The 27,349-nt window shown below is 35.6% G+C and overlaps 1 protein-coding gene across 2 annotated transcripts; it reads left to right on the top strand.

Moving 5' to 3' along the window:
• The first annotated feature begins 1,943 nt into the window (after positions 1–1,943).
• MYL1 (myosin light chain 1) lies at positions 1,944–27,349 on the top strand. Of its 2 annotated transcripts, none has more exons than XM_069578243.1 (7): positions 1,944–2,413; positions 15,320–15,347; positions 20,153–20,296; positions 23,597–23,770; positions 24,222–24,299; positions 26,156–26,198; positions 27,033–27,349. In XM_069578243.1, the coding sequence occupies exons 1-6, from the start codon at positions 2,288–2,290 to the stop codon at positions 26,182–26,184; spliced, it is 579 nt and encodes a 192-aa protein (XP_069434344.1). In that variant the 5' UTR covers positions 1,944–2,287; the 3' UTR covers positions 26,185–26,198; positions 27,033–27,349. The 2 variants fall into 2 exon arrangements, with proteins under 2 accessions (XP_069434344.1, XP_069434345.1); XM_069578244.1 differs by lacking the exons at positions 1,944–2,413; positions 15,320–15,347 and adding exons at positions 13,845–14,265; positions 15,041–15,065.

The following is a 27,349-nucleotide window of genomic DNA, read 5'->3' as shown; positions in this document are numbered from 1 at the left end:
AACCATGATATTTATTTGATAACAAGAAAGGATTTAGACACATAGTGAGATCAAGCCATTTCCCCCTTATCATGAAATAAAGTATTCCAATTTCAAATTGATTTGCTCAGAGCCCATAAAGTTCTTTTACTTGTAAGCCTGTCACAGATTTTAAGGGATTTCCGCACATGAAGCAAAGTATTAATACAGGGTATGAGTTAAAGGAAGAACATTTCCATTATGCAGTACTTTCTTTGATAATCCGAAGGAAAAAAAAGCGGTAGACAAAATTTCTGCTATTTACAAAAATAGTTTCTATTACAAATATAGCATTATTTTTTGAATTCTAATTATTTTAATTTGAGACAAGCAATATACTTAGGTAAACTATGTTCAGATTCTCATGACTCTCTTTGTCTATAAGAAATGAGTAGCATAATTTAGGTAATGATTGAGTCGTTGATGTGGGACAGCAAGGAGGAGGGAGTAACAAAAAAGCTTCTCTTAAACCTATGTGGATAATATAGTCCAGTGGGTCAGGCCACGATGTGAAATCAGACTAACTGTGGATCAGCTATGACTTAATGAATTATTGCTAATATGAGTCTCAATCCTTCTGAGCAATAGAGAAGAGCAGTGACCATGTTGGGGAATGCTTTTAATCAGACCTAAAGAAAATGGCTAAAATCTATAAGCACAGTTATATTCAACAATTAGAATATATATCATCTGTTTACATGTTTTATATATATATAATATGTACACATATAAATATATATATAATCTTATATATCTAATGTGTGAATATATATAACATGTAAAAAACTCCAATACTTTGGCCATCTGATGCAAAGAGCTGACTCATTGGAAAAGACCCTGATGCTGGGAAAGATGAAGGGCAGGAAGAGAAGGGGTGACAGAGGATAAGATGGTTGGATGGCATCACCGACCCAGTGGACCTGAGCTTGAGCAAACTCTGTGAGACAGTGAAGGACAGGGAAGCCTTGTCCCTGTTCACAGGGACTGGCATGCTGCAGTTCGAGTTTGACGTGACTGAGCAACTGAACAACAACAATGCGTAAATATGCTCTTTTAAAATCTCAGACTTGCTATTGGGTTTTTTTCTGACTAATTAATAACTACTCAGTAATTAGATATCTCACAAATTAACAGGAGTGAGGATGGTACATTGGCTAATCATGTTTCTTAATATGAGTCTAGTCTTGTTAACTGAGAAAGTCAAGGACAGAAAAGGAAAAACTTACAAGTTAGTCACCAAAATTTCCACCTAATGATAAAGTCCTTTTCTCTCTTTATCTCTCTGGTCATTTAAGTAAATTTAAAATTTTATCTTATGTCCCTAGTATGGATGAAAAAATTAGATGATAAATAATTAGACTTGGTTCCATTTAGGAAGTAAAATGGATTAAGTATCTACTGTGATTGAAAGTTACTTTACTCTTAGAAAAAGTGTTTGGCAAGAGGGTAAATCTTCCTATTATTTCCTCCCCATTTGATATTTTTCATTATAGAAAAAAGTTAAGTGATAGGAAGCAGCTGTGAATTATTCGTTTTAGCATACTGTTCACCACAGTTTAAGAGAGAGGGAGTCAGAGTTTGTGCTCCCTAGAAGGGAAGCCACTTTAAGACTTAATGGGCTTTCCTTATACGTCTGCTTTTTATTTTTAAACACCACTACCTTTCTGCTGACAAACATTTTCTTGCAAATTATGGCAAGAGAGGAGGAGCATGCACAAAGAAGCTGGGTGAAAGTTGGTGATACTCTGCCAAAATTCTAAGCTGAAACCAAATCCTTCACTAAAGTTTCTTAGGCATAGGAAAAAAAAAATGATTTACAACTTCAGCAGAACTGTAATTCTATGAAGAGAAAGTATCAATCAATCTACTTTACTGTCATCAAAGGATCTAAAGCTGGCTGGCTTTGTCATACTTCTTTCTCCTTTATATATGAAGGTGGTGGGGGCAGGGGGGGTGGGGTGGAAAGCAAGAGGAGTTAAAAAAATTGATGAAGCCCTGACCCTTTTGATTCCATTTATAGTCTGAGCCGGAATGCCATCCCCCTGGACTAGGGAACTGTCCAATCCAGCCCCAAGTGTCAAGATTCTGTTAGGCACTAAGTGAAATATATATGCATGCCCTTATACCATTTAACACTCTGGGTCCACCTGCAAGACACTGGGCTGTGGATCAACCGAACCACCACTCCTCTTCCAAGAATCACTTTGACAGGTTCTTTTGGAGGTGCTCCTTCTCTCTCATTTTTTTTTAACCCATCCTTTTAAACAAAATGGCACCAAAGAAGGACGTAAAGAAACCTGCTGCTGCTGCTGCCCCCGCCCCGGCCCCTGCCCCAGCACCTGCACCTGCACCTGCCCCACCCAAAGAAGAAAAGATTGACCTCTCTGCCATCAAGGTAACAAAAAGGGCAAATTGTTTGGTCACTGAAACATCTCTTAACAATGGGGAACACTAGGGACTTGCAGAGGGGGCATGTTTTTCATGGAGAGGAATGGAATTACTAAGCAAACTGATAGATCTGGGTAGAGGAGAATCCTGATTTTAAAAAACTTAAAACTGCAGCATACAATTTCAGCAAAATTATTACGAGTATGGCATTATATTTGAAACCTGTGTTTGCTGTACTCTTTGTTTTCTGTTTCTTTTTTTCCCTCAATTGTCAAAGTCTATGTTTTACAAACATTTAAACCAATGGTTTCTTTTTTTTAAAATAAAATCTCTGGAAACTGAAACTCTTCCTTAAAGCTACATTAAAAAGAGAGTTTTAGTCCCTACTTGTTTCCAAAAGTTTAAAAACAGCTGATGACCCAGTTGTCCTAGATGTATATGACAGCTGCTGTATTTCATCTGAAAAAGAGATTTTTGCAACTCAAGTTAATTCCCCCTTCAGCTTTGCTTAATAAAATTTGATACAACACTAAATGAGATCTTAGTGCAGATAACTATGCACTCAAGTGTTTCAGTGACTATAACTGTCATCTTGCTTATTTATATACAGCATTTAATTCAAAATGTGAGTTGCTTCTAAATGAAACTAACCTCCCCCACCACCAATATTGTAAAACTTGTTAGTTATATGGCTTTGAGCTTCTGTCTTTGAGCTCTTCCTTGCATACTGATCTTGAACTAAGGAGAATGTGATTGATTTTTGTGTCAACGTTTTGCTGTGATCAAAGTTCTTGACTGCTGAAGGGTTATCGGCTTTTGGAAAAATGATGCTATGGATGTGCCTGTTACTTCTCAGTAATATGACCTATCAAATGTGCACTGTCTCTTCATTCACTGGGCTCTGATTGGTCCAAATGACAGTTTGAAAATCTTCATCAAAGGAACCCTGCCTTATATGGAAAACTAGTAGCTGAAGTGCCTAGGAGGTGATCATTTCACTGAAGCCAACAGTTCTGTGCTTAATAAATCTGAATTTTGCTAACTTAATCCTTGTTAGTATTTAATATGTTGTTTAGTTGCAACAATCAAGCTAACCTATAAAAAAATAATTCATTGACTATTTTAGTATAATTGTAGATATTTAAAATATTTTGACAAAAATATTGAATTAGATTACCCTTAGATGTATGTGATAACATTAAGTAAATATATTTAAAATTTTTACAATAGTACAGTTAAACATGAAATTTTATATTTCAAAGTAGAAGTAGATCATCGTAGATATTTTATCTTGAGTTTGTAAGTCACTGAAGTCATATTTGAAAAAAGTTCATTATAGAATCTAATATTGGTTAGGAACTATTCTTAATGAATATCCACTTAGGAGAAGAAATGAATGTTATATCTTCCAATAAATGTTTTTCTATCTTGAGAACTGTATGCATACAGTTCATTGGGAGAAAATCAAATTTTTCATCTCTAGCAATACTGGTTAATGTATCTTATACATGCACACTGATTACATTGTGCAATAAGCAAGATTACAGATACTACAATAATTTCGACTGCCTCTATTCTTTGACTCTCCATTTTATATTAATACTAAAGATATGAATCACTGTCAAAGTGATTCCTCTTTATATTTATCGTGATTTATAAGACAATATCACCCTTTTGTATCTGGGACTCCAAGCATTTGGAAAGGAAAAAAATGTGCCTTCTTAAGGAGAAAATGAAGTATCCCACTAATGAAAACAGGCATTAATTTTCTTCCCCAAGGAACTGTGTAAGAATAAGTAAGTAAATAAAATTTTAGTTTGGCAGGTAAAAGTCTCCAAGACAAGACAAGAAAGGAATCATTTTTTAAATCCAAAAATTAAACTGATTGCTTCTTTGTAGCAGAGAAGTGATGCTTTTCTGTATCTTGAAAACTGGTTTATCCTTTCATCTGTATCTTGAATTAATGCTACTGTGAGCTAGCACACACACACAAAAAGAAGGAATTTCTCCTAGAGAGTCTCTGTAAGGATAGGATATACTCCATCTTCACTATTTCATTGTAGAATGAGAGAGGTGATGGATTTTAATAAGGGACACAAACTGAAAAGGGACGTTAAATGAATCTAGAAGAAACATTATCTTTTATTCAGAGAGCTCATTCTTAACAGAAAGAGAAAAAAGAATAAAACAGAATTGAAATATATTTTTGTAAAAGAATTTAAATGGCTTTAATGATATGTATTCAACACTATGAAATCAGAACATATTTATACATATGATAACATAGCCAAAGAATGTGATGCAACTTGAGAAATTTATAAAATCTAATTTCATCCCAGTAGGTAAGAAGGCTAATTAAGATGTGCATTAAAACATTTCATATTATGATTTTTTAATCACTCAATGATATTTCTAAATATATTACCTCATATAAGTTATAAACTTTTTTCAAGCAGAGAAAATGGACTTTAAAGAAATTAATAGAGCTATTATATGCGTTCATTAACTTCCTGAAAACTCGATAAAGGGAAAAAGACTTAATTGGATTTTACAGTCTTTCATAAATCATATAAGATTAGAACTCTAGCTGTTCCTTATACTTTGATTAGGGCTGAAGTTTAAGTGGAACTATCTTTGTGTAGTGTAATCACAGCAATCATAATATTTAATCCCTCAGTACTATCCCAGTTATGTTACTAGCCATATATTTGACTCTCCATGAACTATGAACAATATGAACTGGTTTTATCAGTTTCTTAAATGTGTTTTCCAACCTATTTCTTGCATTATTGGTTATTTGTTTAGGACATTTCTTTTGTTGTTCTGACATTAAACCTTTGATATTTTCTGAGGGATGGCTTACCTGATATGCCCTTGCCCGATGGATTTTTTATGAGTATCCTTTTCAAACATCAGCTATGCTGATATCTGAGCATTAAAGCTATTGTCCTGGGTGGTTCTAAGCACTCTTTGCTTTCAGAGAGTGATACTGTAGAACATTGCCTGGCAAAATTGCAAATGTAGGAAGTAAAACCCACCATGAGTTTAGCTGCAAATACAAACAAGATTTAACCCCTGTCACCCAAAACTACAACCAAATGAAATAACAGAAGTAGATAAGCAATGAGATGATCATTTGCCTAGATTTTAAAAGATCTTCACTTTAAGCAAATTTTTTGCATGATGCATGCCTTAGCTGGTATGTTGGGATTGCTCTGAAGTGATGAGATTTTGAATATGTCTGTCATTGTGCTGTTTAAATTTTAATTCTTGTTGTAGTCATCACTCAGTCAGGTCATCCCTGACAATATACTGCGGGCAACATTTAAAAAAAGTTGTAAAGGTACAGAATGCATTGACAGAAACTCGTCAATAACAAGTCTCACAGCAACAATTGACCATGTGTTTGGGAAGCCTTAAACTTTCAATTTAATGGATAAGGTGGAAATATAACATTTCCAATAAATGTATCTCTTTACTGATGAGTATTCGGTGGAGGCAAATATTATGTATTCATTGCAACATCTGACGTGTTCTGGTCCAGGTATAGGATTGTTGGTGTTAATCTATAAGTTATTTTTTCTCATCCCTAACAAAGCTAGGACTTCCCTTGTGGCTCAGCTGGTAAAGAATCCACCTGCAATGCGGGAGACCTGGGTTAAATCCCTGGGTTAGGAATATCCCCTGGAGAAGGAAAAGGCTACCCACTCCAGTATTCTGGCCTGGAGAATTCCATGGACTGTATAGTCCATGCGACAGTATAGTCCATGGGGTTGCAAAGAGTCGGACGTGACTGAGCGACTTTCACTAACAACCACAAACCCAGTCCCACTTAGAATTGTTGGAAAAATAAATGAGCTCATAGCTTATGAAAAGGTTTGAATATTATAAAGCTCTTTTAATAATCAATATTTATTATGAATTTATTCTGTGCCTAATTGTAATATTTAATAGTCAAAACATTACACTTAGGTTGTTTTTAGCTACATTTTGCAAGAAACCAAGCCTAAATGAGGTCCAGTGTCAAGTCCATCTTCAAATAACAAGTATGTAATAGACCTAGGATAACCTACCAGGATAAATCCAGAGTCAACTGTATTAACCATTTCCTAAACTACCTCCTGTTATAAAGGGTAAGTTGCTGTTTCTAAGAATGTGAAAAGAAGACTTTTTTGCTCTTAAAGATGAGGGTAAGAGTGATCAATGTAAGAGTGACTCTCATGCTGCCCTGCACAGCCCTCTACAGCCAGAGGAGGGGGTTACTGGCACCCATCAGAGCTAGTTCATTGAGACCTTTCATCTTGGCAATTCATTACTGCTCTGTTTTCCTCAGCTTTCCCTTATCTTAGCACATGTTGCTGACAGGTTGGGTGTTCTCATTTACAGATGGAAGGTGAGATATTAGAATCCCAGAAAGACACCCTAATCACTTTGGTCCAGCTTCCCGTAAAAAGTTGTAAATGGAACATGGATATCAAAAATGCTGTTAGGAGAGTAGACTGGTAATTGCCAGGGTGGGGTGGGGATGGGAGAAAAGAGTGAATATTATCAGAGGGTACAAACGTGCAGTTAAAAGATTACTGAGTTCTAAGGATCTAAAATACAATGTAATGACTATAGTTAACAGTGCCATGTTGTATACTTGAAAATTGCTAAGAGAGCAAATTATGTGGTTTTCACCACAAAAAAGATAACTATGCAATATGATGGTTATATTAACCAACTAAACTTATTGTGGTAATCATCAAAATCATCATGTGTTAAATCATCATGTTGTACACGTTAAACATACAATATTATATGTCAATCATACTTCAATAAAGCTGGAAAAAATTATACCAAAGTATATTTAAATGTTGTTAAAAGTAGTTAAACTTATTGAATTTTAAAATAATTTTGCTTTTGGTTAATTAAACATGAACTTATGTCAAACCTGACATGCAAATTTTGCCATTAGACTAATATTCTAAGAATAGTATGGGTTTATATTTTGTTTACAAACAACTGGAAATCTCAACCAAATATTCTTTGGGGTGATATAAAGGAACATAATGCCACATGTATGATTAAATCGTAACTAGTCTGAGGAAAAGAAAGAGAGAAAGGAGACATATAGTCAATTTCTAATTAGAAGGAATATGTGAAGATGTAAGTTGTTTCTAAGTTTTCTTCATATAATTTTAAGAATCTGTCTTATTTTACCCTGGCCTTTTAATACAACTAGAATGTCAACCAGTTGCAATATTCATCCATTTGTGGCATGATTATAACTTCAGGAGCAAATCAAAAATTATTTGAGACTATCACTAAGTATTGGTATCAAGTTTCCACTTTGAAACATCTACCCTGCAAAAGAAGAGAACAGGTGGAGTGGAGTGAGAAAATATTAAAGGGCATTCTGTAACTCTGTCTAAAATTATATTTTAAATAATATTTAACTAGATAATGTCTTTGCAAAGTAAAGGCAGTTTGGAAAGGAATAGGAATGTTTACCAATAATTAGTGAATAGCACTTTTAATTTTAAAGATAATGAAATTTTTGCAAGACAAGGAGACCACAAAGTGACAGTGCCAAATTTAGCCTCTTGACATTTTAGTGCTGCGAATGAACCCCCTGGCAAGTTGTCTTTAGAAGCCTTTCCATAATTACCCAGCATTAAACACCATCTGACTCATGGAAATTGTGGCAAGGATTATATTTAGTCTGCTGATACTACACTTTTTTCTTCTTCTCTTCATACTAGAATACTTTTTGTATGAAAAGGAGATCTTCTATAATTTGTTCCTATATCAAGTTCTACAGTTTGTTTCTCCTCCCAAATCAGAATCTGGAAGGCAAAAATTGCAATATATATAAGTAGTAATGGCTTCAATTCTACTGGTGAAAATGTCAATTATATAGATGATCAACCCTTGTCCTCTTGATCATAAATCAATAATAGTGGATTGAAGCCAGAGCAGAAAATTTTTTCCTTAAGACAAAACTACATCTTATTCAACTTGACTTTCTTCCTTTCACTGTGGCAAGTGAGGTTCTTTTTCCTAGTTAGGTACCCAATGATATACCATCTTCTGATATAAGTAAGATATAAAACACTCATTAGAACAGTGTTACAAAATTTTGTTTTGCTCAACTTCTCTTTATCTAAACTGGTTCAAAGTAATATATCAAATTTTTAGGCAATTTTTTTTCCATGGAAAAAAGCGACTTGCTGTAGATACTACTGAGAAAAGGATGAAAAACTCAAAACATTATAGAACCACAAGCAATCCTAGAAACCATGCAGAATAATATTTCTTATTTGAGGAAGCTATAACTCAGAGATATTACTTTACCAACAAAGGTCTGTCTAGTCAAAGCTATGGTTTTTCCAGTAGTCACATAATTGATGTGAGAGTTAGACTATAAAGAAAGCTGAGCGCAGAAGAGTTGATGCTTTTGGACTGTGGTGTTGGAGAAGACTCTTGAGAGTCCCTTGGACTGCAAGGAGATCCAACCAGTCAATCCTAAAGGAAATCAGTTCTGAATATTTATTGGAAGGACTGATGTTGAAGCTGAAGTCCCAATACTTTGGCCACCTGAGGCAAAGAATTGACTCATTGGAAAAGACCCTGATGCTGGGAAAGATTGAAGGCAGGAGGAGAAGGGGATGACAGAGGATGAAATGGCTGGATGGCATCACCAACACAATGGACATGAGTTTGAGTAGGCTCAGGGAGTTGGTGATGGACAGGGAAGCCTGGCATGCCGCAGTCCATGGGGTAGCAGAGAGCAGACACAACTGAGTAACTGAACTGAACTGATAACCCAGATAAGAGAAGTTATTTAATCAAAAGACATGATTCATTACAGAAGCACCAGAACAAAATTTTGAATACCTCAAACCCCTCTAGGACTTTTTCCACCCTATCAAAAGACCTGAAATCACCATAATAATAATGTCAATATTCACATATCCATGTTGTTACAAAAGGAAGTTCTACTCCAGAAAAGTAGGAAAAAGAAGATACTTATAATTCCTTAAAATACATACACAAAGACTTTTATTCTAATGCTCTTATTTTAAAAATAAAAAAAGGAAGGAAAGAACATAAACACAACTTGGATTTTTAATTAAATTACGCACAAATGCACAAAGTAGAACAGGAGCAACTCAAGAAATCTTAGATTTGTTTATCAACTATTAACAATGGGAAAGCTGATGAGAAATCCAAAGAAGTGCAGACTTAGGTCACATTTTAAAATTTTTGTTAAAATTCACTTAAACTTCTCTGTTAATTCCTGTAGGTCTAAAATGTATTGTTTTAATAATCCAGCCTTTGCTCTAATGTGAGTGAATTCAGGTGACTAGTTTAGGCATCCTAAGCACAGAATTACTCATTTCTTCTTCTGTTTGGATCAATTTATCCAATACAGCCATCTCTTCGATCTTATATAGACAACTCAGGCTGGTACTGTATTCTCGTTGCTCTTAATTTCTCCTTTTTACACCATATTAGAGTCACTAAGCTAAATATATCCTTTGTTGAAATAAAAAGTGCAATAAAATAAATTAAATTAAGTGAACTGTTCTGAAGTACAAAACTCTCAGAGTTCCAAAATGGTACTTCTGCCTGCCTTTTACAATAATTCATCATAACTCTAAAGTTAGAGTAAAAATAATTAAGTTTTTGTTAGGGTTTGCTTACATCCAGGTTTTTGTTCTCCCTGCCAGGCATTAACTCAGCGAACATGCAACAACTTTTTCTAGATTGAAAAGCGGTTAGAGTAAGGTCTTTAGTTAACCTCACCAGTCATTCTCCTTTGTATCTAGCAGTGATGATTGAGCTCTTTAAAACTACAGTCTATCTTCCTTCTTAGGGCATTAGCCCTCAGCACTCAACGTCACATATCTCCCAGATCATCTTTAATTATAGCTCTTCGTATTATACTTATATCAGTCCAACAGCCTGTTTGAGTAAATGCATGTTAATATTTTTCCTATAAATCAACTCTTTCTATATACCAGCAGCTTTGTCTTGTCTTTAATCAGTTAACTAAACCTCATGATTACTATTAGAAAAATATTTCTCAAAGTAAGAAACAATCTGAAAACATTGCAATAAAAATCTTTTTTAGTACCAGTATCTTGTCTACTACATATCTAAATCCAATACTGTTTACTATATGAATCATAAAAATGTGGAATGTAGTTATTTTACCAACAGTCATTTTAGTATGTAGACTAAAATGAAAAAAAAAAAAGCTTTAAAAAAATAGGGGGTGGTCAATTAGAAGTCCTGATCATAACATTTGTATAAAATCTAAGATATGTTCTGGAAAGATAAGGGCATATACATCAATAAGGGCTTCCCTTTGGCTCAGCGGAAAGGAATCCGCCTGCAGCGCAGGATACGCAGGAGATGCGGGTTCATTCCCTGGGTCAGGAAGACCCCCTGGAGAAGGGCATGGCAACCCACTCCAATATTCTTGCCTGGAGAATCCATGGACAGAGGAGCCTGGCCAGCTGACAGTCCATAGAGTCGCAAAGAGTCAAACACGATTAAAGTGATTTAACGTGCACACATGCACATAATATCAATAATTTTAAATGAGCATGCCTACTAACTATGTGCCTGGCAGTTCTAGGTGCTGGAGATGCAGTACCAGAGGAGAATGAGTGCATGAGTGCCCCTTCCTCTAGAATATAAGCTCTTTAAAGGAACTGACACAGTCTCTCCCCTCCAGGAAGATAATATTCTAGAGGAGGAAACATGTTTGAAGGAGGAGCTTACTGTACACCTGTTCTGTGCTGTGCTATGTGCTAAGTCGCTTCAGTCGTGTCTGACTCTGCGACCCCATGAACTGTAGCCGGCCAGTCTCCTCTGTCCATAGGATTCTCCAGGCAAGAATACTGGAGTGGGTTGCTGTTTCCTTCTCCAGGGGATCTTCCTGACCCAGGAATCGAACCTAGGTCTCCTGCATTGGCAGGCAGATCCTTTACCACTAGTGCCGCCTGGGAAGTCCCTGTTCTAAAGATTTTAATTTAACGAAAATTCTGTTGAGTATCTAATGCTGACAAGGTATTGTATAGGATCATGGGGGACACGATCTAAGAATAAGGCAGGGGCAGCACTCCAGGAGGGAGCGGTTGGCTCACACTCTTCACATCATGGGCCAAGGGAACGGGTCTCCAGTAGCAGCCTGTGCTCCCCAGAAGTTTACAATCAGGAAGGTTAAACATACTGACGTGGAAGAAAGGAGTTAGACAAATAGGAAAGGTTCTTTCAAGGGTTTTGAAGGATAATTAATTTCCAAGAAACAGAGATGACAGGAGAACATTCCAGACAGAAGAGACTTATATCTAATTTTCAAAATAAAATGATGCCATATAGCAAACCGAGTCCAAAATCAACTGACATTTTGTATCCATATCATGCCTTTGTGCAAAGGGTTGATTACTCCATCGTTATAACACCCAGGAGGAGATACAAGTGAAAGTGTTTACCATTTGTCAAAGTGTAAAGTGTACCAGAGAATAAATATCATCATCTTCCATTTATTCTATGAGGCCAGTGTCTAGGTCTTTTGACTTCTAAACTACAATTTATTCTCTAGACTAGACTAGACTGTAGCCTTCTCTAGCATTATCGATAACTTTTAAAAATGTTTTCTTCTTTCAATAAGCATTAAAAAAATCAAACTCTTATTCTTTATGTGATAAATATATGAATTAAAAACTAAAGTGAAGTAGTGTAATAACTGCCTCCATTGTATTTTAATAAATAATAAACTTTTATTAGTATGCAAGTGGCTATGAATAACTTGTTTATAACATAAATACAGCTATTAAATTGACTTTCCAGTTTACATGACAGATTTTACACACATTGTATTTTATATGTATTCAAGGACTCATTTTTCTATCTGAAAAAAAGAAAATAAGCATTATGTAGGGTATATGACGAGTATGATATAGGGGAACTTTGACGATTTAATAAAGAATACAACAGTTCTCAATGCTGATCATAGGGCGATTCAAATGCAATGACTCAATACCTAAAACTAAAACAGAGAAAGATGGTATGCTGTAATGGCTTTGATTTGTGCATCAAAAGTCACGAGACTCCAATTACAGTTATCGAAGGTGACAAATTCCCACCTTGGTCCCTGTCTTTCATTTTCCCCTAATGATTCAAAGGATTTAAATCTTTTTATTAACTTCTATTTCCCAACAACCTTTCAAAATGTCAGTCTATTCATGAAAATGTGTTTATATGGCTTCTAATACTGTTTAAGTTACACTTTCAAGCCTCATTTTGGGATTCAGATTCTATCAGATTTTCTTCACTACTTGCAGACATTGGACAAAAAAGAAAAAAAAAAGAATGACATACATTTAAATGTTGATTTCTTTCCAAATGGCTTGGGGAAAGTTGCAAAGTATACCTCTGTCTAGCAGAGGGAGACTATGCTTTTTGTGATCATTTTCTTAAAAATAGTTGCTAAACAGCACTCAAATTAGAATTTATCTCTAACATTTGTTATGCCTTTGAGCTGCTTTTAAGTATATAGAAAACTGACAAACATGTCTGAGTTTCAGTGGGCATCTAGACTGATCTTTTCCCAATATCATTCTAGGAAGTGTAGGAAATAGGAAATTACCTATTTTCACATAAGCTGCCATGAAAATTTAATACCAATCCCATGGACACCTTCAAAATTCTAAATTACAACTTGCATTTCACAGTCTTCACTTTGGATTCTTTTGGTTCTCAGTCTGGCGACTGAGTCACAAAGTGTTTGACATGACAGGAAGGGAAACAGCATGTTCTAGTAAGAAAGTAAGCAACGTTTATAAATTTTAAAAGAATATGTATAGAATGAGAGGAAAAAAATACAAAATGGCCCATCAGCTTTCCCTCCTAGAGGACTTTCATAAATTCAAAAAATATGACTAGTCAGCCACCATAAAGGGAAGAGTGTGTGCTCAGTTATTCAGCTGAGTCCAGCTCTCTGCGACCCCATGGACTGTGGCCTGCCAGGCTCCTCTGTCCATGGAATTTTCCAGGCAAGAATACTGGAGTGGGTTGCCATTTCCTTCTCCTAAAGAGAACAAGGAAGGAATCTAATACCTACCCCTAAGGTAAGAATGCTAAGGAAGAATACTAAAAATGGAGATTAAAACCATACCTGGCTTAAATGAATTCTATACTTCTGAGAGTACAATGTGCAAAAGAATGGTCTTTAGTTGGCGATTTCACAAACTGACCAGATTTTCACTTGGTAGGACCTTAAGAAGCACATGGAATGTGTGTGTCCCTTTCAAGTCCTCTGAACTTTACCACAGAGGACAGAGCTCCAGAGGCTCTTCCTTCTATAGCAGTTGCCATTTGAAACCCCAAACCAGTCCCATCCAGTAAGTTCCATTTATACACACACTGCTGACTTAAAGCTTGCAAAGTCCATAATTCACTAAGAGAAGAGGTCAGGTGGAGTCTTTCGAGAAAGTCTAAGCCCCTCTGCCACTGAACAAATAAGAATCTTCTTCAAGGAAGACACTCCAAGAGACTGTCTCAGGAATAAAGACCATAAAAGTACTGATAGGCAATGGTCTCACCATGGCCATCCACTCTTAGGTTCTGATTTCCTAAAAATAGACCTCAGGGTACAGATCTCTCCTTCCCTTTGCCCTAAGAAAGTTAAAAAACCCTCCAAGAGGAGTGGCTACTTCTCTCGGGAACCTGATGCTAGCTGTGAGGTCACAGCTTCTCCAGAAATAAAAGGCAGCTTCAGCAAGGGAGGACCCACGGGACTGGAGCGGCCCTCAACTCACTCTTCAGCTTCGCCACTGTCTGCAGCCCAGCAGCTCCACCATGGTGGGTCCTATGAGAAAACTATTTGTAATTTATAGACAGATGTGATAGTAGATAGGAATGAAACTGAGGAGAGAACATGCTCAGTGTGAGTCTGTAGAATCTACTTTTGGTTTTTATCTAGGTGTGTTGAGGATAGACAAGATTAATTCAAGATTAATTAATTAATTCAAGATTAATTCAATTAATTAATTAATTCAATTATTATGCCAACTAGAGAAATACATCTTACTTGCAAAAGAAGTACTTTATGCTTCACCAACTTTCTATATCTCATAAGGTTTATTATATCTAAATTTAGGGGGGAAACCTGCAATTATAGCAAAATATTGCACCTTAAAAAAACAATCCAATGATGCTGATGACTAAAATTAAATAAACTACTTTTGATGCATTGAGTAAAACATGCTGGTTAAATAGAAGAAAGACTTCAAGTGATCTTTTTAATGCAGTGTGTCTGTAGTTCTTAATATAGTATATCTATACTAGACATATCTTAAATGCACCTCAGACTATGATATTGTTCCAGGAAGAATTTGATTTAATATTTGTTAAATTATTGACTCATGGGTTAAGATACAGAGAGATATTCCCTAACTATGTTTTGCAATAGCTTTTTATTTTTCCTAGATTCAAAAGTATCCTAAGGCAAACTTCTTATTCTCTGACACCTACACGGCTTCCTAAAAACCTCAGAACAGAGAGCACTCCCTTCTGTCAATGCATTTGAAAGAGTACTAGTTGTTTCTTTCTTTCTTCCTCTCTCTCGCCATTGCAGTCCTTCAGTGCTGAGCAGATTGCTGGTAAGTGAATTGAGCTTCTCTACTTCAGAGGTAGGCAAAGCACTGCTCAGTTTCTGAAATAATACTCATCTCCAAGGCATGTTACTGTGTGGCTCAGACTGTGAGTATCCAAGCTATGCCTGAACTCTGAAAAGTAGGCATACCTTTTGAGCTTACTTTGACGATTACTCAGGGAATGAGCTTGGATACATTTATAAAATCAGGACATTTTTGTTTGGTTAAAATATTCTTTGTGGTTAATTTCTTTCTAACAGATCGAGTTCTCTAAGCAACAGCAGGATGGTAAGTTTAAACGATATAGTTGTTAATATGTGCACACTCATAAAGATGGCATGTGAGAAAACCAACTCCCTTGAGATGAGATTAGCTCTTTCTAATTATCCCCACTCGTGCTGTCACTCTAAATATAAATGCTCTCAATCCCTCTAAATATAAATTCTCTCAGCATGAACCCTTCATTTATAATCAGTAATCAAAGGTTTAAGCAAACAAAACTAAACAGTACAAAATAATTCCTTGTGTTCACTGATTTCTAAATAGAACTAATTTGATATAGTAGGTAATACTATACATATACCCCCCAAAAGGATGTGGATCTTGGATGGCTGATTTGTTAATCAAATACCTAAACAGAAATTTGGCAGATCTAAATTGTTCACTTTAGAAAATAAAATTGATAATAATACTACCCAGTTACCAAATACACATGATTTCAATAGGCACCACAGTGAGTTGAGAGAAATAGAGGGTGAAGTGGGTTTAGGGGGAAAAGTACACTCAGAGATAGAGGGGGAAATGATTTATTAAAAAAAAAAAAACTGTGGAAGGAAACTTAGACATTTCCTAGTCCATCTTTAGAGATGCAGGACAGACTCCCAGAGGGATGTTGAGACTGACTTAAAGATCAAAAAAAAAAATAATGATAGCATCAAAATCAAAACTAGCTGAATTAATTAGGAATTTGTTTCATAGAAACAATTTCTAATTGCAAGACTTTAAGCTCAAAGAGATTCAAAAGAATCTGAATAGTTTCACTAACACTTTCATTGTTTCTTCTTCAGGTCTTTAGATCTAAGAGATCCCATGGCCTATGAATCTTGTTTTTTTACTGGAAAGTGTAGGACAAAATGTTTAATGGAAAAAAGTCACATACTCAGATAAATTGAGACAACAATACATCTATAGAAAGAATGGAATAAAATAATAAAATTTTAGTTATATAATATTGTACAAATATTGGTCATAAAAATAAGTATGTGTATATTATATATTTATGCTATATAATATAAAAATAATTGTGAAGATATTCATAAGAATATAATTATAATTATACTCCATGCTATACCTAAAGGAGTCAACATTTTTCAGCTTTTTCTTGAGTGTCAAGAATACCTCACATTTGGACATCAGTTAAAATATTTCAAAAAAGGAAAGAAAATAAAAGGATGTTTGCCATAGCAGACTCATTTATATCTACTTCATGGTCAATGCCTTCATGTAGACAAATTAGATGATTTGATGACTCAGCTCAAGATCATTTGCCTAGTACTAAAAGGACTAGTTTTTCTTTGAAAGCAGTTGGTAATTCTGCTATGGTTTGCTTGACTTTTAATCTGTTTTGACTAATGATGCTTCTACAATATCTGGTACTATATCCAGTCCTCTCAAATATCTAACTTACAGTGTCATTATGACTGCCAAACTACGGTAGAACCAAGAAACAGAAGCCTTAAAAACCCTTTGAGCGACCTTTAAATTAAAAGGAAAACTTATATTTTAGGAAATAAATAAAGGCATACTTTGTTTGTTTCCTTCTTCAACGATTAGCTTTTCTCACGGCTGCTCTATTTGAATGTATCACAAGTTTGGAGTAAAGACAGGAACACCAGAAAATTATAGCATTCTAAAGGTGTTAAGGCCTGTGCCATCCAGAAAAGTTGCCACTAGCCGCATGAGGCTTTTTAAATTTAACATGTAATTAAGTAAAAATAAATGCATTTAAAAGTCTACTTTCTGCTTTGCACTAGTCATATTTTAATGCTCAAAAGCCATGGGCAGCTCATTACTACTACCTTTTTGGGAAGCCTGGATACAGAACATTTCAATCATCACAAAAAATCCTAGAACAGTGTTGTTCTAGACTAGGGGCTGGCAAATTTTTCCTAGAGGGCTAAATAGTAAATAGCTAAGCCTTTGTTGGCACTACAGTCTCTGTGGAGACAACTCAGTTCTGTCCCTGAGGTATGAAAAGTCATAGACAATACATCAATGAATGGGAATGACTATATTCCAATCAAACTTTATTTACAAAAAGAGGTGGCCAGCCTGTAGTCATTGGCTAACCCATGTTTTAGACTCTTCAAGGGAATAACTAAGCTTTAAAAATCTGGAGTAAGAAGAGCAATATCTTTCTGTTCTTGGCCTTTAAATCAACAAAAGAGTTACTGTCAAAGAGATTCCATTACAGCCCATAAAACCCTATTTCTATATCAGCATCTGACCAGTGTAATAGGGAGCCCTCTGAGCAATCTGCTTGAAAGCCTGGAGCCAGTAATAAGAGCAGTTCAGTTTCACAATTCCCTTAGAAAGATGAAAAACTGTATTTGACTAATGACCCCACAGGACCTAGAGCATGTCTTTTAGGTAAGGGAAATTATCTGTGATGTCAATTTGAATAGAATTTGAGGGGGACGTTTCAGCAAAGAGTGGTAACATTATCTATAGTTGATTGTGAATTCAATGTCTAGTAGTCTTGGATTAGAGGATAAAAGCATAGTTAAGATATTTTTCTGAGTCATCTAGCTAGATAGTATCTCTTGATCTGAGGCCACTAATGGCCTAAAAGGAAGGCTTTCACTTCTAGCAGCTCATTCACAAATGAGTTTTTAAGTGTTGGTATTAAACTCCAAGAGATCACCACCAGTACTTTTAGGTTTGCCAGGAAAAGTGATTCAATTTAGCTTTGTAGTTTCAATTAAAATGTCTTTATTTGCTCCTAAATCCATAGTAGCACATCTTTCTGTTTTTTGGTGTACACTTCTTAATTCTGGGTTAATGTAATCCTGAAAGGCAAAACCAATTCTATCAAAGGAAAGTTACCAAATTTAGGGCGAGTAAGCCATAGAATGGGGCTTTCCAGGTGGCACTAGTGGTAACAAAAAAAAAAAAAAAAGAACTCGCCTGTTAGTGCAGGAGACATAAAGAATGTGGGTTCAATCCCTGTGTGGGGAAGATTCCCTGGAGGACGGCAAGGCAACCCACTCCAGTATTCTTGCTTAGAGAATCCCTCTGACAGAGGATCCTGGTGGGTTACAGTCCATAGGGTCACAAAGAGTTGGACAAGACTGAAGTGACTTAGCACACATGCACACAATCAACAGAGTGACTGTTATAAAAACAGACACTTTTAAAATGCGTACTTACATACACCCATGAATACAAGTACAACTAGGGAAATCTAAGTAAAATATGTGGACTCTATCAATGTGAATATTCTGGTTATGTGAATATTCTGGTTATGATCATATACATATATATATAGTGTATATATATCATATACTATAATTTTGAAAAAATGCTACTATTGAGGGAAACACTATTTCCCCCAGACAGAGTATTTAAGAGATCTCTTTGTATTTCATAAAATTGCATGTGAATCTACAATTATCTTCACAAAATTTTAAATTAAAATATGTAACTGTATAATAAAACTAATATAGCAACATGTTATCATATGTCATACCTGAAAAATGTAAAGTTTAAAGCAATCACTATAACAATAGATTCAAATAAATATGCTTCCTTCTGACTCTGTTACACTGCTGCTGCTGCTGCTGCTACATCGCTTCCATCGTGTCCAACTCTAGGAGCCTCTTAAAGTCATGCATCGATGGTTAAAGGACACCAGAGAACTTAGAGATTTGTGTCATCTTTCTAAAATTTTCCTGAAAAATGAAGTTACTCCTGAAGAAAATTAGTTAAGAAGAGAGTCTAGGAAGTTTGTACCTCAAGAGAAGTTTTTCTATATAACTTGAGAAGTTTGGGTTAACCTAACATGACACAACCCAAATTGAATGTTTGTTTTCTTGAAATTTTATTAACTTTGTTAATTATATGAGGGGTTTTATGAGGAATTCTTAAGATTTCTCCAGGCATCAGAATTTCTTAACCCAGTCCTGTTTCCAAGGCAGATGAAGGCGATATGAACAAATATGGTGAGGATTCTCAATTTCCATATCTAATAATTGGACTGCAAGGAGATCCAACCAGTCCATTCTAAAGGAGATCAGTCCTGGGTGTTCTTTGGAAGGAATGATGCTAAAGCTGAAATTCCAGTACTTTGGCCACCTCACGTGAAGAGTTGACTCATTGGAAAAGACTCTGATGCTGGGAGGGATTGGGGGCAGGAGGAGAAGGGGACAACCGAGGATGAGATGGCTGGATGGCATCACCGACTCAAAGGACGTGAGTTTGAGTGAACTCCGGGAGTTGGTGATGGACAGGGAGGCCTGGCGTGCTGTAATTCATGGGTTCACAAAGAGTCAGACACGACTGAGCAACTGAACTGAACTGAACTGAAAATATGACTTGAAATTAGAAATGTTGCTTTAAAATACGGAGAAGGCACTGGCAACCCACTCCAGTACTCCTGCCTGGAAAATCCAGTGGACAGAGGAGCCTGGTAGGCTGCAGTCCACGGGGTCGTGAAGAGTCAGACATGACTGAGCGACTTCACTTTCACTTTTCGCTTTCATGCATTGGAGAAGGAAGTGGCAGCCCACTCCAGTGTTCTTGCCTGGAGAATACCAGGGATGGTGGAGCCTGGTGGGCTGCCATCGATGGGGTCGCACAGAGTCGGACACGACTGAAGTGACTTAGCAGGAGCAGCTTAAAACAGTCCCAAAAAGAAATGTCAAAAGAGGGTTGACATTGAACTCAGAAAAAGGAAATTCCAAAGATAGCAACTTAAGAGACTGGCAAAAGTTATAAAATAGAGGAGAGTTTGAACTGGATCCTTGATGACATTTGGGTTCCTTTATAAGTTTGAGGCAGAAAAAAAGCAACCAAATGTTTCTTGCTTCTTGCAGAATTCAAGGAGGCATTTCTCCTGTACGACAGAACAGGTGATGGCAAGATTACCTTAAGTCAGGTTGGTGATGTCCTTCGGGCTCTGGGCACAAATCCCACCAATGCAGAGGTCAAGAAGGTGATGGGAAACCCCAGCAATGAAGGTAACCACATGTTTTTCCAAGAAGCTGGGAGTGTGTGTGCATGCGTGGGAGTGTGTGTATGTATAAGAGAGAGAGGGTTATTGAGAAACAAGTTCCATAGAATAGGATTTAATTTACTCCTGATGGTAACAGTGTTTCTTGGCTATCTAGTCTCAGTTTTTTTCCTCCATAAGATATATTAGCCTTCCTTTGAGAATTCATAAGCATAATTTCGTGTTAATGAAAGGAAACAATACCTTATGCTAATATCATCATCATCATGCTATCTAAATATACCCTGCTTCTGTGACCATCTTAAAAGAAACTTGGCTATCTTAATTAAGAATAGACAGATGACACCTTAAGAAAAATTCTAGAAAGAATTAAAAATCTTAAGCCAAAACCTGCATTTGGTTGCCCAAGGAAAATCCTAAGGCAAAAGCTAGTGAAATATGTAAGTGGCAAAACTGCAGAGGTGATTGCTGGGTAGGGTAATCTAGTCATTAGTCAACAACAAGGAAATTTTTTCTAATCCCATGGTTCATGGCAAAGTATAATAGTCTGTTGGGAAATACCACTCTGAACAAAACAGAAGAGACAAAACTGAAGTTTTTTTTCAAGTAGATATCTCAGTTTATCTTTACTGTATGGAGAATAACGCTGGGAAGGCAATCTCTTTTTTCTAGAAAAGACTATGTTCCTTTGTTACAAAAGAAAAATATTTGATTAAGAAAAAAAACTACCTCTAAATCAGTCTGCCAGAATTTTCCTCAAATTATAGTTCCTTTGGACAAAAATGTCCACATAACTTATTCAAAAAGTAGCTGAGAATATCAGATAAAGTGAGAGCTCAGTTAGCCAAATTCATTCTTAACTGCCATTTTCTTTTTATTTTTATTTTATTTTTCATGCCATTAATTTTATTAAAATTATAGTGCTTATAAAAGAAAAAGCCACATTGAAAGTAAAAATTCGATCCTCCCAAAACATGGCCATTCACTGAACACTATTTCAGGCCTCTTTTCATATATTTGCACAAACTCTAAATATGCTATGCAGGAGAGGTACCTGACAACGTTAAAGCATAAACTAAGGGAATGCCTTTTTTGTTGTTGTTGTTTTTGTTGTTGTTGTTTGTTTGTTTGTTTGTTTTAATTTTTATTTTTACTTTATTTTACTTTATAATACTGTATTGGTTTTGCCATACATTGACATGAATCAACCACGGGTGTACATGCATTCCCAAACATGAACCCCCCTCCCACCTCCCTCCCCATAACATCTCTCTGGGTCATCCCCATGCACCAGCCCCAAGTATGCTGCATCCTGCGTCGGACATAGACTGGCGATTCATTTCTTACATGATAGTATACATGTTACAATGCCATTCTCCCGAATCATCCCACCCCCTCCCTCTCCCTCTGAGTCCAAAAGTCCGTTATACACATCTGTGTCTCTTTTGCTGTCTTGCATACAGGGTCATCATTGCCATCTTTCTAAATTCCATATATATGTGTTAGTATACTGTATTGGTGTTTTTCTTTCTGGCTTACTTCACTCTGTATAATCGGCTCCAGTTTCATCCATCTCATCAGAACTGATTCAAATGTATTCTTTTTAATGGCTGAGTAATACTCCATTGTGTATATGTACCACAGCTTTCTTATCCCTTCATCTGCTGATGGGCATCTAGGTTGTTTCCATGTCCTGGCTATTATAAACGGTGCTGCGATGAACATTGGGGTGCATTTGTCTCTTTCAATTCTGGTTTCCTTGGTGTGTATGCCCAGCAGTGGGATTGCTGGGTCATAAGGTAGTTCTATTTGCAATTTTTTAAGGAATCTCCACACTGTTCTCCATAGTGGCTGTGCTAGTTTGCATTCCCACCAACAGTGTAGGAGGGTCCCCATTTCTCCACACCCTCTCCAGCATTTATTGCTTGCAGATTTTTGGATCGTAGCCATTCTGACTGGTGTGAAGTGGTACCTCACTGTGGTTTTGATTTGCATTTCTCTAATAATGAGTGATGTTGAGCATCTTTTCATGTGTTTATTAGCCATCCATATGTCGTCTTTGGAGAAATGTCTATTTAGTTCTTTGGCCCATTTTTTGATTGGGTCATTTATTTTTCTGAAATTGAGCTGCATAAGTTGCTTGTATATTTTTGAGATTAGTTGTTTGTCAGTTGCTTCATTTGCTATTATTCTCTCCCATTCAGAAAGCCGTCTTTTCACCTTGCTTATATTTTCCTTTGTTGTGCAGAAGCTTTTAATTTTATACATAATTAAAAGCTTTTAATTTTAATTAGATCCCATTTGTTTATTTTTGCTTTTATTTCCAGTATTCTGGGAGGTGGATCATAGAGGATCCTGCTGTGATTTATGTCAGAGAGTGTTTTGCCTATGTTCTTCTCTAGAATTTTTTTATGAATCATTAACTGCCATTTTCTAACTTATCAAACTTCTGTCTTTAATGGAATTATTACATAAATGTTCATTTATTTAGCATTCAAATTTAATTTTCTCAATGTACTAGATTTCTACACTATAAGGAAAGACTGGTAAATGCAATTTTGATTTATGGGTACATAACTTTATCTATTTGTGTACATCTGATTAGTCTGTTTCATACTTTTGCTATGAATACCATTTACCTTGTCAGAAGGTTACTAAAGAAATTCTTATCATCTCCAGACTTCTAAAACCACAAAGTCAGGAGATCACAAAGTATTTAACATGCACATTCTTCTCATAGGCTTCTTTTTTTAAAATTAAAATTTAAAGAAATTGAAAGCTCTGCAAAAGCTCAAACTATGGTGGAATACATATTAAAGTTCAGCTAGTTTTGCTATATTTATATGCCAATAGGTTTGTTATCAGTATATTTCTATATTGCTTCCCTAGTATTTATAGTATTTATTAATTGACAATACTAATAAAATAGTAGTTGACACTGATCAAGCACTCAGTTTGTCCCAGGTACTACAATAAACTGTGCATTATTACCTCATTTAATGTTCACATAGCACTACAAAGTATTTCTTTTGAAAGATTAAAAAGTTGAGGCACAAAGAGGTTAAGAAACTTGCCCATGACCACGTATTTGTAAATGGTGAATTAAGGATAAAAGCTCAAGCACTAGAACTCCAGAGGTCATGCTATTCTCTGTTACAAACTTTCTGTCAGCAGCCATTTGCCAACTGAAATTTAAGCTGTATGAAGATCTTTCTGATGATTCAGAATGAACATTCAAGCTTAATTTGTAACTTAGTGGTAACATTTTATGATAGCTGATAACTCTCCAAATTGCAATTTCTTTCAGAGATGAATGCCAAGAAAATTGAGTTTGAACAATTTCTGCCCATGTTGCAAGCTATTTCCAACAACAAGGACCAGGGCACTTATGAAGACTTTGTTGAGGGTCTGCGTGTCTTCGACAAGGAAGGCAATGGCACTGTCATGGGTGCTGAACTTCGTCATGTTCTAGCCACACTAGGTAAGAAAAATTCATTTCAGTGGACTTAATAGGATAGAGTATGTAGGAAGGAGCATGACTTAGGGGAATCATGTTATAACCAAAATAAGTAGGGGAAAAGACTAAAAAGGGAAAATGAAAAGGAATAGTCAAAGTTAATGACCATTTCAATTAGCCTCAATGTCAGTGAGTTTATTTGGGGGAAATAGTCTTAATAACTTGAATTATTGGTTATGAATAAGTAACATATGGCATTGTAGTTCTTACCGGATAGAGTGTGGATTATCAGGTATAATGTGCATTTAATTCATTTATTCAAAAACAATTTATTGGCAAACTTCCTGCCAAAGGAACAGGAGTCTTGGTGTCTATCCTACAAGAGGTCTCCAGGAGTCCAAATCTCATCACTTATGGTGTAATTTTGAGAATATTCTCTGGCTTTCTTCTTGAACAAAGAGTTATGTTTCATCAGGTGAAAAGATGAAAGAAGAAGAAGTGGAAGCCCTGATGGCAGGTCAGGAAGACTCCAACGGCTGCATCAACTATGAAGGTATAATTTCATGTGCTCTGGTGGTTACAGCAACTCTGAACTGATTGGGTTGATGGCGGATGCCTTTTGAGTTTAAAACAACTTATTTTTCTCTACTCTCTTATTGAGCATACACATGTTATTTATTATCAACCAATTACACAATAACCCTAAAAAGATATCTTGTAAGGATCTGACTATATACATAAACGTTATTTCAGTGGGTTTTAACATTTTTGTGCACTGTTATACAGATTAAAATGTGTTTTTACTTTTTTATTAGATCTTTTTAAATTTTTTTTTAAATTTTTAATTGGAGGAAAATTGCTTTACAAGATTGTATTGGTTTCTGCCATATATCAACATGAATCAGCCATCTTACTAGATCTTCACGACACCTCTGTAAAACAGCATTTGTATCAGAATAAATTTTAATATTAAATGTAATATTAATTCTTTAATATTACAACTGAAGATATCACAAAATCCTTTGCAGCAAGCAGTGATGAAAATGAAGAATCCGAGTGCTGAAGATGTTTAGCTACTTAGTGAAGGTCACATAATTAATAGCAAGGCTGGTGCTAAAATTTAGTTCTCCTTATCTGGTGTTCTTTCTTAAATGAAATTTATCTCATAGTATCCAATTATCTATTTCCTGCCACCAGTTTACAGCAGCTTCACCCAAAGGGTCTGAAAAGCAATGCACCACCCAAAATAAAGATACAAGATAAAACTGCATGATATAACTTGTAAATTTGAAATGTTGCAATAAAACTGAGAAACTTATCCACTCTCCCAAAAAGACTAATCTCACCACATCTCAATAAAGTATGTTGATAGCTTTGATGTCAATATGGACTTACAAAGTCTAATAACTTGGATAAAGTAAGAAAAGAAACACAGAGGGGAGAAGAAGGGAGGGAAAAGAAATGGAAAAGAGAGAAGAGAAGAGGACAGGAAAGGATAGGAGAAAAAGAAAATACTCAGCTAAGCATATCTACACTGACAATCTTGGTTAAACTTTACTTTTTTCTATAAACAACATTTTACATTCAGTTACTGCCATAAGTGGGAAGGTCACCTGGAGAAGGAAATAGTAACCCAGTTTTCTTGCCTGGAGAATTCCATGAACAAAAGAGCCTGGCAGGCAACTGTCCATAGGGTCACAAAGAGTCAGACACAATTAGCAACTAAACAACGACAACAAAGAACAATGTCCAACAATATAGAATGCATCAAATAGATTTTGGTACATCTACACAATGACATTCCCCACAGCTCTAAAAAACAACAAGGACAGCCTTATTTATGGTTATGGTAATATTTCTAAGACAGTACATTATGCAGTGAGAAAAATAAGAGCAAAAGGGTTTGTAGAACTGCCACCATTTGTGTAAAAATAATTATATAACGTATATTTGTATCTGGGTCGGGGGGAGCTTCCCTTGTGGTTTAGATGGCAAAAAATCTGCCTGCAATGTGGGAGACCTGGGTTCGATCCCTGGGTTGTGAAGACCCCCTGAAGAAAGGAAAAGGCTTACCCACTCCTGTATGCTTGCTAAGCAAGCATAATAACTCCACCAGCTTAGCTATAAAAAGGAACTAGATAGCTAGGAGACAGTGGTGAGGAACATTTTTTGTTATAAACTCTTTCATACTTCCAAGAAAAACATTTAACCATGTGAATGTAACACTTAAAAAGCTAAATTTATAAAATCAGGGCAAAAGCCATAAATCTAGTATTAATAGTGGGCTATACAGAGTTTAAATAAACTCTAGAGTTACAGCTAAGAATAATTAGAATTAAGTTAACTTACCATACTGTTCTTTTATTTAATTTAACTCTTTTCTAACTCTAAACTGTATTATCCCTACAGCTTTTGTCAAGCACATCATGTCTAACTAAATGGAGCTCTCAAGGTATCTATCTGTTCCCTCTTTAATATATAAGGCTTTCTCAACATTGTATTTAATGTAAAGAGTTATTCATATTAGTTATTAATAGTTAGAATAAATAATTATTCATATTAACCAGAACACATTAATATGATTAATATTATATTAATATTAATGAGTTATATTATTATAACTCCTTGAGATGGGTTATTTAGAAATAGATTATTTTTGTATAAGTGTACAAGCAAAAACTTTTGAGGTTTTTGCTTCCATTTATAGACCATATCAAGGCTTCCCTCGTGGCTCAGCAGTAAAGAACCCATCTGCCAATGCAGGAGATATGGGTTCAATCCCTGAATCAGGAAGATTCTGTAGAAAATGAAATGGCAACATGCTCCAGAATTCTTACCTGGAAAATCCCATGGGCACAGGAGCCAGGCAGGTTATAGTCCATGAAGTCACAAAGGAGTCAGAAGCAACTTAGAAGCTAAACAACAACAAATAGACCATATCTTAATCTGTACTATATGCAGTGGAGAGTCAAGAAACTAGAGTGTAATTAATTGATTTAATTGGAACATAAGAACAGTAAAAGCTAAGTTTTATCCTAGGTTCTTTGAATAACTCTAAACTGTATTAAAGTAGTTTTTAATAATTATTGCTCTAGAAAAGCATATTATCACAGTCCAAAGTATAGCACTTGAAACCAGGTTTGTGCAGCAAGGAAATGCCATCGCTTGGAACTTATGGTTCATTTTGTGCTTTTTCCTTCTTTTTCACTTTACATTATTTCCTTCCCCATTTTCTTTCTGAAAAGATGCAATCAACATCTAACTCTTTTTCCCTTTTCCTTTATAGATCAAGCATTGTTTATGAAGACTGGCTGAACCTTATTTTAAGAACACCCATGACTAACTGTCCAAATCTGTTTACCATCATTTAGAAAAACAAAACAATTTGTACTATTCTAAACTGAAGGACTCCCTGAATTTTTATACCTTTTATGTTTCTCTCTGAATTATATTCATACCACACAAAGTAAGTGTCTGCTGATCTAGACAAGAATGGTGAAACACTGACAATCTCAGATCCAAGCCCTGCTCTTTATTTTCTACCATGGGTCAAAGAACATCCTTAAAATAATAAATCAATAAATAATTTTGGTCAGTCTGGAA

This window comes from Ovis canadensis, chromosome 2 (genome assembly GCF_042477335.2).
Source record: "Ovis canadensis isolate MfBH-ARS-UI-01 breed Bighorn chromosome 2, ARS-UI_OviCan_v2, whole genome shotgun sequence".
NCBI lineage: Eukaryota > Metazoa > Chordata > Mammalia > Artiodactyla > Bovidae > Ovis > Ovis canadensis.
This window is presented reverse-complemented; position numbering and strand designations above follow the sequence as displayed.